Source organism: Heptranchias perlo, chromosome 27, assembly GCF_035084215.1.
Source record: "Heptranchias perlo isolate sHepPer1 chromosome 27, sHepPer1.hap1, whole genome shotgun sequence".
NCBI classification, from domain to species: domain Eukaryota; kingdom Metazoa; phylum Chordata; class Chondrichthyes; order Hexanchiformes; family Hexanchidae; genus Heptranchias; species Heptranchias perlo.
The window spans coordinates 189,620-203,198 of NC_090351.1; the positions used below are offsets into that span (position 1 = coordinate 189,620).

The 13,579-nt window shown below is 47.6% G+C and overlaps 1 protein-coding gene across 1 annotated transcript in view; it reads left to right on the forward strand.

Annotated features, from left to right (window-relative positions):
* The window catches only part of LOC137344336 (voltage-dependent L-type calcium channel subunit alpha-1S-like), a 198,909-nt gene extending 185,641 nt beyond the window's left edge, over window positions 1–13,268 (forward strand). The window contains exons 22-23 of the mRNA XM_068007198.1: window positions 11,569–11,676; window positions 13,212–13,268. Coding sequence (XP_067863299.1) covers window positions 11,569–11,676; window positions 13,212–13,268 — 165 coding nt within the window. The remainder of the gene's footprint in view (window positions 1–11,568; window positions 11,677–13,211) is intronic.
* Window positions 13,269–13,579: the final 311 nt, after the last annotated feature.

The following is a 13,579-nucleotide window of genomic DNA, read 5'->3' on the forward strand; positions in this document are numbered from 1 at the left end:
GGGCCGAAGGGCCTGTTTCCATGTTGTAAACTTCTATGATTCTATAAAGTCACAAATGACATCCTGTGTGACTGTGACCGTGGTAAACTATCCCTCCTCATCCTTCTCCACCTGTCTGCAGCCATTGACACATTGACCACACCGTCCTCCTCCAACACCTCTCCTCCGTCGTCCAGCTGGGTGGGACTGACCTCGCCTGCTTCCATTCCTATCTATCCAGTCATAGCCAGAGAATCTCCTGCAAAGGCTTCTCTTCCCGCTCCTGCACAGTTACCTCTGGAGTCCCCCGAGGATCTATCCTTGGCCCCCTCCCATTTCTCATCTACAAGCTGCCCCTCGGCGACATCATCCGAAAACATAACATCAGGTTCCACATGTCACTGATGACACCCAGCTCTACCTCATCACCACCTCCCTCGACCCCTCCACTGCCTCTCATTTGTCACACTGCTTGTCTGACATCCAATACTGGATGAGCAAAAATTTCCTCCAACTAAATATTGGGAAGACCGAAGCCATTGTCTTCAGTCCCTGCCACAAACTCCGTTCCCTATCCACCAACTCCATCTCTTCCCCCTGGCCACTGTCTGAACCAGACCCTTCACAACCTTGACGTCGTATTTGACTCTGAGATGAGCTTCTGACCACATATCCGCTCCATCACCGAGACCGCCTACTTCCACCTCCGTAATATCGCCCGTCTCCGCCCCTGCCTCAGCTCATCTGCTGCTGAAACCCTTGTTCATGCTTTTATTACCTCCAGACTCAACTATTCCAATGGTCTCCTGGCCGGCCTCCCATCTTCCACCCTGCATAAACTTGAACATAAGAACATCAGAAATAGGAGCAGGAGTAGGCCATACGGCCCCTCGAGCCTGCTCTGCCATTCATTCAGATCATGGCTGATCTTCGACCTCAACTCCACTTTCCCGCCCGATCCCCATATCCCTTGATTCCCTTAGTGTCCAATAATCTATCGATCTCAGCCTTGAATATACTCAATGACTCAGCATCCACAGCCCTCTGGGGTAGAGAATTCCAAAGATTCACAACCCCCAGAGTGAAGAAATTCCTCCTCATCTCAGTTCTAAATGGCCAACCCTTATCCTGAGACAATGCCCTCTAGTTCTAGACTCTCCAACCAGGGGAAACAATCTCTCAGCATCGACCCTATCAAGCCCTCTCATAATCTTATATGTTTTAATGAGATCACCTTTCATTCTTCTAAACTCCAGAGAATATAGGCCCATCCTACAAAATCTCTTCTCGTAGGACAACCCTCTCATCCCAGGAATCAATCTAGTGAATCTTCATTGCACCGCCTCTAAGACAAGTATATCCTTCCTTAGGTAAAGAGACAAAACTGTACGCAGTGCTCCAGGTGAGGTCTCACCAATACCCTGTACAATTGCAACAAGACTTCCTTACCCTTGTACTCCAACCCCCTTGCAATAAAGGCCAACATACTATTTGCCTTCCTAATTGCCTGCTGTACCTGCACATTAACTTTCTGTGTTTCTTGTACAAGGACACTCAAATCCCTCTGAACACCAACATTTAATAGTTTCTCACCATTTAAAAAATATTCTGTTTTTCAATTCTTCCTACCAAAGTGAATAACCTCACATTCCCCACATTCCACTCCATCTGCCACCTTCTTGCCCACTCACTTAACCTGTCTATATCCCTTTGCAGACTCTTTGTGTCCTCCTCACAGCTTACTTTCCCACCTAGCTTTGTATCGTCAGCAAACTTGGATACATTACACTCGGTCCCTTCATCTAAGTCATTAATATAGATTGTAAATAGCTGAGGTCCAAGCACTGATCCTTGCGGCACCCCACTAGTTACAGCCTGACAACCTGAGAATGACCCTTTATCCCTACTCTCTGTTTTTCTGTCCGTTAACCAATCCTCAATCCGTGCTAATATATTACCCCAACCTCATGAACCCTTACCCTGTGTAACAACCTTTCATGTGGCACCTTATCGAATGCCTTTTGAAAATCCAATATACTACATCCACTGGTTCCCCTTTATCTACCCTGCTAGTTACAACCTCAAAAACTCTAATAGATTTGTACACACAATTTCCCTTTCATAAAAGCATGTTGACTCTGCCTAATCATATTATGGTTTTCTCAGTGCCCTGTTACCAGGTCCTTAATAATGGATTCCAGCATTTTCCCGACGACAAAAGAAATTAAGGATAGAATTAGATCCAAAGAGGAGTCATATAAAGTTGCCAGAAGAAGTAGCAAGCCTGAGGATTGGGAGCAGTTTAGAATTCAGCAAAAAGGGACCAAGAGATTGATTAATCTGCATCCCAGAGTACTAAAAGAGGTAGCCATGGAGATAGTGGATGCATTAGTGTCATCTTCCAAAATTCTATAGATTATGGAACAGTTCCTGCAGATTGGAGGGTGGCAAATGTAATCCCACTATTTAAAAAAGGAGGGAGAGAGAAAACAGGGAACTGCAGACCGGTTAGCCTAACATCAGTAGTAGGGAAAATGCTAGAGTTTATTATAAAGGATGTGATAACAGGACACTTAGAAAATATCAATGGGATTAGACAAAGTCAACATGGATTTATGAAAGGGAAATCGTGTTTGACAAACCTACTGGAGTTTTTTTGAGGATGTAACTGGTAGAATAGATAAGGGAGAACCAGAGGATGTGGTTTATTTGGATTTTCAGAAGGCCTTTGATAAAGTCCCACATAAGAGGTTTGTGTGCAAAATTAAAGCATGTGGGATTGGTGGCAATATACTGGCATGGATTGAAATAACAGACAGGAAACAGTAGGAATAAATGAGTCTTTTTCGGGGTGGCAGGTAGTGACTAGTGGGGTACCGCAGGGATCAGTGCTTGGGCCCCAGCTATTCACAATATATGTCAATGATTTGGATGAAGGAACCAAATGTAATATTTCCAAGTTTGCTGACGACACAAAACTAGGTAGGATCATGAGTTGTGAGGAGGATGCAAAGAGGCTTCAAGACGATTTAGACAAGTTGAGTGAGTGGGCAAATACATGGTAGATGCAGTATAACGTGGATAAATGTGAAGTTATCCACTTCGGAAGGAAAAACAGAAAGGCAGAGTATTATTTAAATGGTGATAGATTGGAAAATCTAGGGGTACCGTAGCATAGTGGTTATGTTACTGGACTAGTAATCCAGAGGCCTGGACAAATAATCCGGAGTCATGAGTTCAAATCCCGCCACGTGCAGCTGGGGAATTTAAATTCAATTAATTAAATAAAATCTAGAATTAAAATACGAGTATCAGTAATGGTGGCTATGAAACTACCCGATTGTCGTAAAAACGCATCTGGTTCACTGATGTCCTTTAGGGAATGAAACCTGCCGTCCTTACCCGGTCTGGCCGATATGTGACTCCAGACCCACAGCAATGTGGTTGATTCTTAATTGCCCTCTGAAATGGCCTAGCAAGCCACTCAGTTGTAAAATCTCGCTAAAAAAAGTCACAATAAAAATAAAACCGGACGGACCACCCGGCATCGGACACGACAAAGTCCTCCTCACTAACATCTGGGGACTTGTGCCAAAATTGGGAGAGCTGTCCCACAGACTAGTCAAGCAACAGCCTGACATAGCCATACTCACAGAATCATACCTTTCAGCCAACGTCCCAGACTCTTCCATCACCATCCCTGGGTATGTCCTGTCCCACTGGCAGGACAGACCTACCAGAGGTGGTGGTACAGTGATATACAGTCAGGAGGAGTGGCCCTGGGAGTCCTCAACATTGACTCTGGACCCCATGAAATGTCAAACATGGGGAAGGAAACCTCCTGCTGATTACCACCTACCGCCCTCCCTCAGCTGATGAATCAGTCCTCCTCCATGTTGAGCACCACTTGGAGGAAGCACTGAGGGTAGCAAGGGCACAGAATGTACTCTGGGTGGGGGACTTCAATGTCCATCACCAAGAGTGGCTCGGTAGCACCACTACTGACCGAGCTGGCCGAGTCCTGAAGGACAAAGCTGCTGGACTGGGCCTGCGGCAGGTGGTGAGCGAACCAACAGGAGGGAAAAACTTACTTGACCTCGTCCTCACCAATGTACCTGTCGCAGATGCATCTGTCCATGACAGTATTGGTAGGAGTGACCACCGCACAGTCCTTGTGGAGATGAAACCCCATCTTAGCACTGAGGACACCATCCAACGTGTTGTGTGGCACTACCACCGTGCTAAATGGGATAGATTCAGAACAGATCTAGCAGCTCAAAACTGGGCATCCATGAGGCGCTGTGGGCCATCAGCAGCAGCAGAATTGTATTCCAGCACAATCTGTAACCTCATGGCCCGGCATATTCCTCACTCTACCATTACCAACAATCCTGGGGATCAACCCTGGTTCAATAAGGAGCGTAGAAGAGCATGCCAGGAGCAGCACCAGGCGTACCTAAAAATGAGGTGCCAACCTGGTGAAACTACAACTCAGGACTACATGCATGCTAAACAGCGGAAGCAACATGCTGTAGACAGAGCTAAGCAATTCCACAACCAACGGATCAGATCAAAGCTCTGCAGTCCTGCCACATCCAGTCGTGAATGGTGGTGGACAATTAAACAACTAACGGGAGGAGGAGGCTCTGTAAACATCCCCATCCTCAACGATGGCGGAATCCAGCACGTGAGTGCAAAAGACAAGGCTGAAGCGTTTGCAGCCATCTTCAGCCATAAGTGCCGAGTGGATGATCCATCTCAGCCTCCTCCCGATATCCCCACCATCACAGAAGCCAGTCTTCAGCCAATTCGATTCACTCCACGTGATATCAAGAAACGGCTGAGTGCACTGGATACAGCAAAGGCTATGGGCCCCGACCACATCCCGGCTGTAGTGCTGAAGACTTGTGCTCCAGAACTAGCCGCGCCTCTGGCCAAGCTGTTCCAGTACAGCTACAGCACTGGCATCCACCCGACAATGCGGAAAATTGCCAGGGTATGTCCTGTCCACAAAAAGCAGGACAAATCCAATCCGGCCAATGACCGCCCCATCAGTCTACTCTCAATCATCAGCAAAGTGATGGAAGATGTCGTTGACAGTGCTATCAAGCGGCACTTACTCACCAATAACCTGCTCACCGATGCTCAGTTTGGGTTCCGCCAGGACCACTCGGCTCCAGGCCTCATTACAGCCTTGGTCCAAACATGGACAAAAGAGCTGAATTCCAGAGGTGAGTTGAGAGTGACTGCCCTTGACATCAAGGCAGCATTTGACCGAGTGTGGCACCAAGGAGCCCGAGTAAAATTGAAGTCAATGGGAATCAGGAGGAAAACTCTCCAGTGGCTGGAGTCATACCTAGCGCAAAGGAAGATGGTAGTGGTTGTTGGTGGCCAATCATCTCAGCCCCAGGACATTGCTGCAGGAGTTTCTCAAGGCAGTGTCCTCGGCCCAACCATCTTCATCTGCTTCATCAATGATCTTCCCTCTATCATAAGGTCAGAAATGGGGATGTTCGCTGATGATTGCACAGTGTTCAGTCCCATTCGCAACCCCTCAGATAATGAAGCAGTCCGAGCCCGCATGCAGCAAGACCTGTATAACATCCAGGCTTGTGCTGATAAGTGGCAAGTAACATTCGCGCCAGACAAGTGCCAGGCAATGACCATCTCCAACAAGAGAGAGTCTAACTACCTCCCCTTGACATTCAACGGCATTACCATCACCAAATCCCTCACCATCAACATCCTGGGGGTCACCATTGACCAGAAACTTAACTGGACCAGCCATATAAATACTGTGGCTACAAGAGCAGGTCAGAGGCTGGGTATTCTGCGGCGAGTGACTCACCTTCTGACTCCCCAAAGCCTTTCCACCATCTACAAGGCACAAGTCAGGAGTGTGATGGAATACTCTCCACTTGCCTGTATGATTGCTGCTCCAACAACACTCAAGAAGCTCGACACCATCCAGGACAAAGCAGCCCACTTGATTGGCACCCCATCCACCACCTTAAACATTCACTCCCTTCACCACCGGCGCACAGTGTCTGCAGTGTGTACCATCCACAGGATGCACTGCAGCAACTCGCCAAGGCTTCTTCGACTGCACCTCTACCACCTCGAAGGACAAGGGTAGCAGGCACAATGGAACAACACCACCTGCACGTTCCCCTCCAAGTCACACGCCATCCCGACTTGGAAATATATCACCGTTCCTTCATCGTCGCTGGGTCAAAACCATGGAACTCCCTTCCTAACAGCACTGTGGGAGAACCGTCACCACACAGACTGCAGCGGTTCAAGAAGGCGGCTCACCACCACCTTCTCAAGGGCAATTCGGGATGGGCAATAAATGCTGGCCTCGCCAGCGACACCCACATCCCATGAACAAATAAAAAAAAATGTTGCTGTACAAAGGGACCTGGGTGTCCTTGTACACCAGTCACTGAAAGCAAACATGCAGGTGCAGCAAGCAGTTGGGAAGGCAAATGGTATGTTGGCCTTCATTGCAAGAGGATTTGAGTACAGGAGCAAGGATGTCTTACTGCAGTTATACAGGGCCTTGGTGAGACCACACCTGAAGTATTGTGTGCAGTTTTGGTCTCCTTATCTAAGAAAGGATATACTAACCATAGAGGGAGTGCAACGAAGGTTGACCAGACTGATTCCTGGGATGGCAGGACTGTCGTATGAGGAGAGATTGGGTCGACTCGGCCTATATTCACTCGAATTTAGGAGAATGAGAAGGGATCTCATTGAAACGTAAAATTTCTGACAGGGCTCGACAGACTGGATGTTTCCCCTGGCTGGGGTGTCCAGAACAAGGGCTCACAGTCTCAGGATATGGAGTAGGACATTTGGAACTGAGATAGAGGATCAGCCATGATCACATTGAATGGCGGAGCAGGCTCGAAGGGCCGAATGGCCTACTCCTGCTCCTATTTTCTATGTTTCTATGTCTGATGTTAGGCTAACTGGCCTGTAATTCCCTGTTTTCTCTCTCTCTCCTTTCTTGAATAGCGGTATTACATTTGTTACCTTCCAATCCACGAGGACCGTTCTAGAATCTAGGGAATTCTGGAAGATCACAACCAATGCATCCACTGTCTCTGCAGCCACCTCTTTTAGAACCTTAGGATGTGGGCCATCAGGTCCAGGGGATTTGTCGGCTTTTAGTCCCATTAGTTTCTCCAGTAATTTTCTTTACTAATCTTAATTACTTTAAGTGCCTCACTCTCATTTACCCCTTTGTTCCCCACTATTTCTGGTATTTTTTTGTGTCTTCTACTGTGAAGACAGATACAAAATATTTGTTTTTAACGTCTCTGCTATTTCCTGATTCCCCATTATAATTTCTCCTGTCTCTGCCTCTAAGGGACCCACATTTACTTTCGCTAATCTCTTCCTTTTTTTTATTTGTAGAAGCTCTTACAATCTGTTTTTATATTTCTTGCTAGTTTGCTCTCATTCTATTTTCTCTCTTTTTATCAATTTTTTGGTCGTCCTTTGCCGGTTTCTAAAACCCTCCCAATCCTCAGGCTTACTATTATTCTTCACAACATTATAGGCCTCTTCGTTTCATCTAATACTGGTTAGCCACGGTTGGATCACTTTTCCCGTGGAATTTTTATCCCTCAAGGGAACTTTTATTCGTTGAGAATTATGAATTATTTGTTTAAATGTTTGCCATTGCTTATCCACCATCATATCTTTTAATATATTTAGTTCCCAACCTTGGTCACCCTGCAACCAAGTATCAGTAATGTTTACTAGATCAAACCCATTTATCTCTATTTGTGCCATTAATTCAATTGTCTTGTTACGAATGCTTCGTGCATTCAGAAAAAGTGCCCTTAATTTTAACATTTTACTATTTTTCCTTGATTTGACCTTATTCACTGTTGCACTATTACCGTTAAACTCTCTGTCCTTTCCTGTCACACTCTGCTTACCTTTACCCAAATCGCTACTCTGCTCTACAGCCTTGACTTTTCTTTTTAGACCTATAAACGTACCCTTTCCTGAACCCTCCCCTCTTATTAGTTTAAAGCCCTATCTACCGCCCTAGTTATTCGATTCGTCAGGACACTGGTCCCAGCCCGATTTAAGTGGAGCCCATCCCAACGGAACAGCTCCCTCTTTCCCCAGAACTGATGCCAGTGCCCCATGAATTGAAAGCCCTGCTTCCCACACCACTCTTTCAGCCACACATTTAACCATCTAATCCTGTTTGTCCCTATGCCAATTTGCACGTGGCTCAGGTAGTAATCCAGAGATTATTACCTTTGAAATTCTGCTTTTTCATTTAGACCCGAACTCCTCAAACTCTCTCAGCAGAACCTCATTCCTAGTTCTACCCATGTCATTGGTTCCTACATGGACCACGACAACTGGATCCTCCCCCTCATGCTCCAAGTTCTTCTCCAGCCACAAGGAGATGTCCTTAACCCTGGCACCAGGCAGGCAACACAGCTTTCGGGACTCCCAGTCACGGCTGCAGAGAACAGTATCTATCCCCCTGACTATACTATCCACCAACACTGACACATTCCTTTTCGCTCCCCCCACGGTACCGTGGTCAGTTTGCCCATCCTTCCTGCAATCTTTGTTCTTATCCACGCAGGTAGCAAGTACCTCGTACCTGTTGGACAAGGGCAAAGGCTGAGGCTCCTCCACCACTGCATCTCAGGTCTCCTTACCTGCCTGACTCTCGGTCACAACCTCCTGTCCCTCACCACTAACCAAATCTAAACCACTACCTAACCTAAGGGGTGTGACTGCCTCCTGTCTCAAAGTGTTCAGGTAACTCTCCCCCTCCCTGATGCATCGCAATGTCTGCAGCTCGGGCTCAAAAACTCTGAGCCGAAGTTCCTCAGGTTGCAGACACTTATTGCCTGGGATCTCGCTGCTCTCCACAAACTCCCACATGCTGCAGTTACGGCACCACCTGAACTGCCATCTGGATCTAACCTTGTTTTATTATTCAATTAGTTAACATTTTCATTCACTCGATATTTTTAGTTTTATTAACGAGTTTAAGTTGATTTATTAAAGTAATAGTTAGAGTTTCCCAGCTCTTAGCTCAGAGAGTAAATAAAAACGCTCATCCTCAGCAACCAATCACCTACCTGCTGTCCTGTGATGTCACTCCTTGATTATTTCTCCGCTGCTCCTTTTAAGCTCATCCAAAACACTGCTGACCCCCGACCCCTAACCCCAACCCGACCCCTAACCCCAACCCCAATGCAGCTGCCCCCCGACCCCCAACCCGAACCCCAACCCGAACCCGAACCCTAACCCTAACCCTAACCCTAATGCAGCTGCCCCCCGACCTCTAACCCCAACCCGAACCCTAACCCTAACCCTAATGCAGCTGCCCCCGACCCCTAACCCTAACCCTAACCCTAACCCTAATGCAGCTGCCCCCCGACCTCTAACCCGAACCCTCACCCTAACCCTAATGCAGCTGCCCCCCGACCTCTAACCCGAACCCGAACCCTTACTCTAACTCACACCAGGTCCCATTCACCCATCACCCCCTGAACCCTAACTCACACCAGGTCCCGTTCACCCATCGCCCCCCTGAACCCTAACTCACACCAGGTCCCGTTCACCCATCGCCCCCCTGAACCCTAACTCACACCAGGTCCCGTTCACCCATCGCCCCATTTGCTCGCTGACCTACATTGGCTCCTAGTCTGGGAACATCTTGATTTTAAAATTCTCATCCTTGTTTTCAAATCCCTCCATGGTCTCACCCCCTCCCTATCTCTGTAACCTCCTCCAGTCCTACAACCCTCCAAGATCTCTGCGCTCCTCCAATTCTGGCCTCTTGGCATCCCTGATTTTAATCACTCCACCATTGACGGCCGTGCCTTCATCTGCCTAGGCCCTAAGCTCTGGAATTCCCTCCTCTAAACCTCTCCTCCTCTCTACCTCTCTCCTCCTTTAAGACGCTCCCTAAAACCTACCTCTTGACCAAACTTTTGGTCACCTGTCCTAATATCTCCTTATGTGGCTCGGTGTTAACATTTTGTTTGATGAACGAAGCGCCTTGGGACGATTTACCACATTAAAGGTGGTATATAAATGCAAATCGCTGTTGTTGTTTGATCCCAGTTCCTGTCCGTACCCAGGTTTGACCCAGAGAGAGGGAGACACGGACAAGCGTAAACACACGCACAGTCGCAGAGACACACGCACACGCACAGTCACAGAGACGCACACACATGCACATGCATAGTCACAGAGACACACGCACATGCACAGTCACAGAGCGACACACATGCACATGCACAGTCACAGAGACACACACGCACACGCACAGTCACAGAGAGACACACGCACATGCACAGTCACAGAGACGCACACACACGCACATGCATAGTCACAGAGACGCACAGTTACAGAGACACACACAGTCACAGACACGCACACGCACATGCACAGTCACAGACGCACACACACACATGCACAGTCACAGAGAGACGCACATGCACAGTCACAGAGAGATGCACATGCACAGTCACAGACAAGCACACGCACACGCACAGTCACAGAAACGCACATGCACAGTCACAGACACGCGCACACACACACACACATGCACAGTCACAGAGACACATACACGCATATGCACAGTCACAGAGACACACACAAGCACATGCACAGTCATGGAGACACACAGTCACAGAGACACGCACAGTCCCAGAGACATGCACACACACAGTCACAGACAAGCACAGTCACAGACACGCGCACACACACACACACACACACACACACACACACACAGAGTCACAGAGACGCACACACACAAGCACAAGCATTCACAGAGACACAGGCGCACACAGTCACAGAGACACACACACACGCACAGTCACAGACACAAACATGCACACGCACAGTCACACACTCACAGTCACAGAGACACACACGCACATGCACAGTCAGAGACACACGCACAGTCACAGAGATACACATACACGCACAGTCACAGAGACACACACGCACATGCACAGTCACAGAGATACACGTGCACATGCACACACACATGCTCGTGCACAGACACAGGGACACGCACAGACACAGAGGCACACACACATGCTCATGCACAGACACAGAGACACGCACAGACACAGAGGCACACATGCATTCACAGAGACACACCCACAGTCACACAGAGACATGCACAGTTACAGAGACACGCACAGTCACAGAGAGATACGCACAGTCACAGAGAGACACACACGCACAGTCACAGAGAAACCAGACACACACACAACCCCATCCAGTCCCATTCCTGAGGGAAGGAGTAAGTATAAAAACAGTGTATTTTTGGCCCAGAACAGCATGATTTTTGTCTGCAGGATGTGGCCAATACAGGAAAATCATCCTGGATGTGTTTCCCCTCCGCCCCCACACTATGTAGAGCTTAGTTTTTCCCCCTCCCCCCACCACACACACTCGGCCTGTCCTGAACTGCCTTTTTTAAAACGTTGACTTGTGAGTGAGTTGTCCAGCCTGAATTGTGATGCCCTCCCTAGTAGCAGTGCCGGTATCTGACCTGTCCCATTGCCTCTTTTTTAGCATGTTGTACAGTGCGTGTTCGTGGCGATCAAGACCATTGGGAACATCGTGATTGTCACCACCCTCCTACAGTTCATGTTCGCCTGTATTGGTGTCCAGCTCTTCAAGGTAAGTGACTAGCTGGAGAACTCGGTCAGACTGACAGTGAGCAGGCCAGGAATGGGCAGTGGAGCAAAAAATACAACCTCCCCTCCCGCTCCATGGGCGCAGAATAAAGGGGGAGATGTCACGGGTCCTGTGCTGGGCTGGAGCAGATGAACTCAGGAGAGCGAGAACAGGAAAGTGGGACAGGAGCCAAGTGCAAGCTCAGGAGCCTGTCTGATTTTCTGCTTCTGATCAGACCGGGCTTTAGGGGTCTTCCCTCTCCTGCCTGATTTTCCTGTATTGGCTGCATCCAGGCAATCAAATCCACCTAGGGCAGGGTTGGGAAATCAGCTCCAAGGATCATCGCTCAGCAATGAGGGCTGAGGAATTATTACTGAATCATTGGGCGGAGCAACTATTACTGGGATGTAGGGTGAGCAATTATTACTGGGCTGCAGAACTGAGTAATTATTCCTGCTCAGTTGGGTTGAGTGATTATTACTGGAACATGTAGCCAAGGAGTTATTACTGAGTCATCTGGCTGAGAAATTATTACTGGGACATCTGGCTGAGAAATTATTACTGGGACATCTGGCTGAGAAATTATCACTAGGACATCTGGCTGAGAAATTATTACTGGGACATCTGGCTGAGAAATTATCACTGGGACATCTGGCTCATAAATTATCACTGGGACATCTGGCTGAGAAATTATTACTGGGACATCTGGCTGAGAAATTATTACTGGGACATCTGGTTGAGAAATTATTACTGGGACATCTGGCTGAGGAATTATTACTGGGCAATACAGCTGAGAAATTATTACTGGGCCATAATATCATAGTATCTTGGTAGGTACAGCACAGGAGGAGGCCATGCAACCCATTGTGCCTGTGCTGGCTCCTTTAAAGAACTATCCAATTAGTCCCATTAGCTCTTTCCCCATAGCCCTGTACATTTTTTCCCTTCAAGTATTTATCCAATTCCAACCATCTGGCTGAGGAATTATTACTGGGACCTGTGGTTGAAGAATTATTACTGGGACCAGTGGTTGAAGAATAATTACTGGGTCTTGTGGTTGAAGAATTATTACTGGGTCTTGTGGTTGAAGAATTATTGCTGGGTCTTGTGGTTGAAGAATTATTACTGGGTCTTGTGGTTGAAGAATTATTACTGGGTCTTGTGGTTGAAGAATTATTGCTGGGTCTTGTTGAATCATTGCTGGGACCTGTGGTTGAAGAATTATTACTGGGACCAGTGGTTGAAGAATTATTACTGGGATCTGTGACTGAGGAATTATTACTGGGATCTGTGACTGAGGAATTATTACTGGGACTTGTGGCTGAGGAATTATTACTGGGAGGGAGGCTGAGGAATTGTTACTAGGATATGGGTTTAGAATGTCACACTGGAGTACTGCTGGTGTTGCTAGTGTCCTGTGCTGTATAGAGAGGGGTTCTACAACTGAGGGATGTCCTCGAGTACTGACACCTGCTGTAAAATCTCTCTGTGTTGTTGCTCGTCTCTCTGGTACTAATTTATCATCTTCTTCAATTCAGGGAAAGTTTTACAGCTGCACTGACCCCTCCAAAATGACAGAGGAGGACTGCAAGTAAGTGTGAGTGGGTCATGAGTTGGCTCTGCTGATGCAGTGAATGGTACAGCTGGGGACTGGGTGCTGGAGAAGACACTGAGGTCATCAGGAGACTAAGAGCCAAGGCCTGAGGTTAAGGGCAGAAGCTGGGCTTGAAGTTCTAGGAATCAGTTATCATAGAATGATACTGCACAGAAGGAGGCCATTCTGCCCATCGTGCCTGTGTCGGCTCTTCAAAAGAGCTATACAGTTAGTCCCCACTCTTTCCCCACAGCCCTGCAGATTTTTCCTCTTCAAGTTTTTATCCAATTCCCTTTTGAAAGTTATTATTGA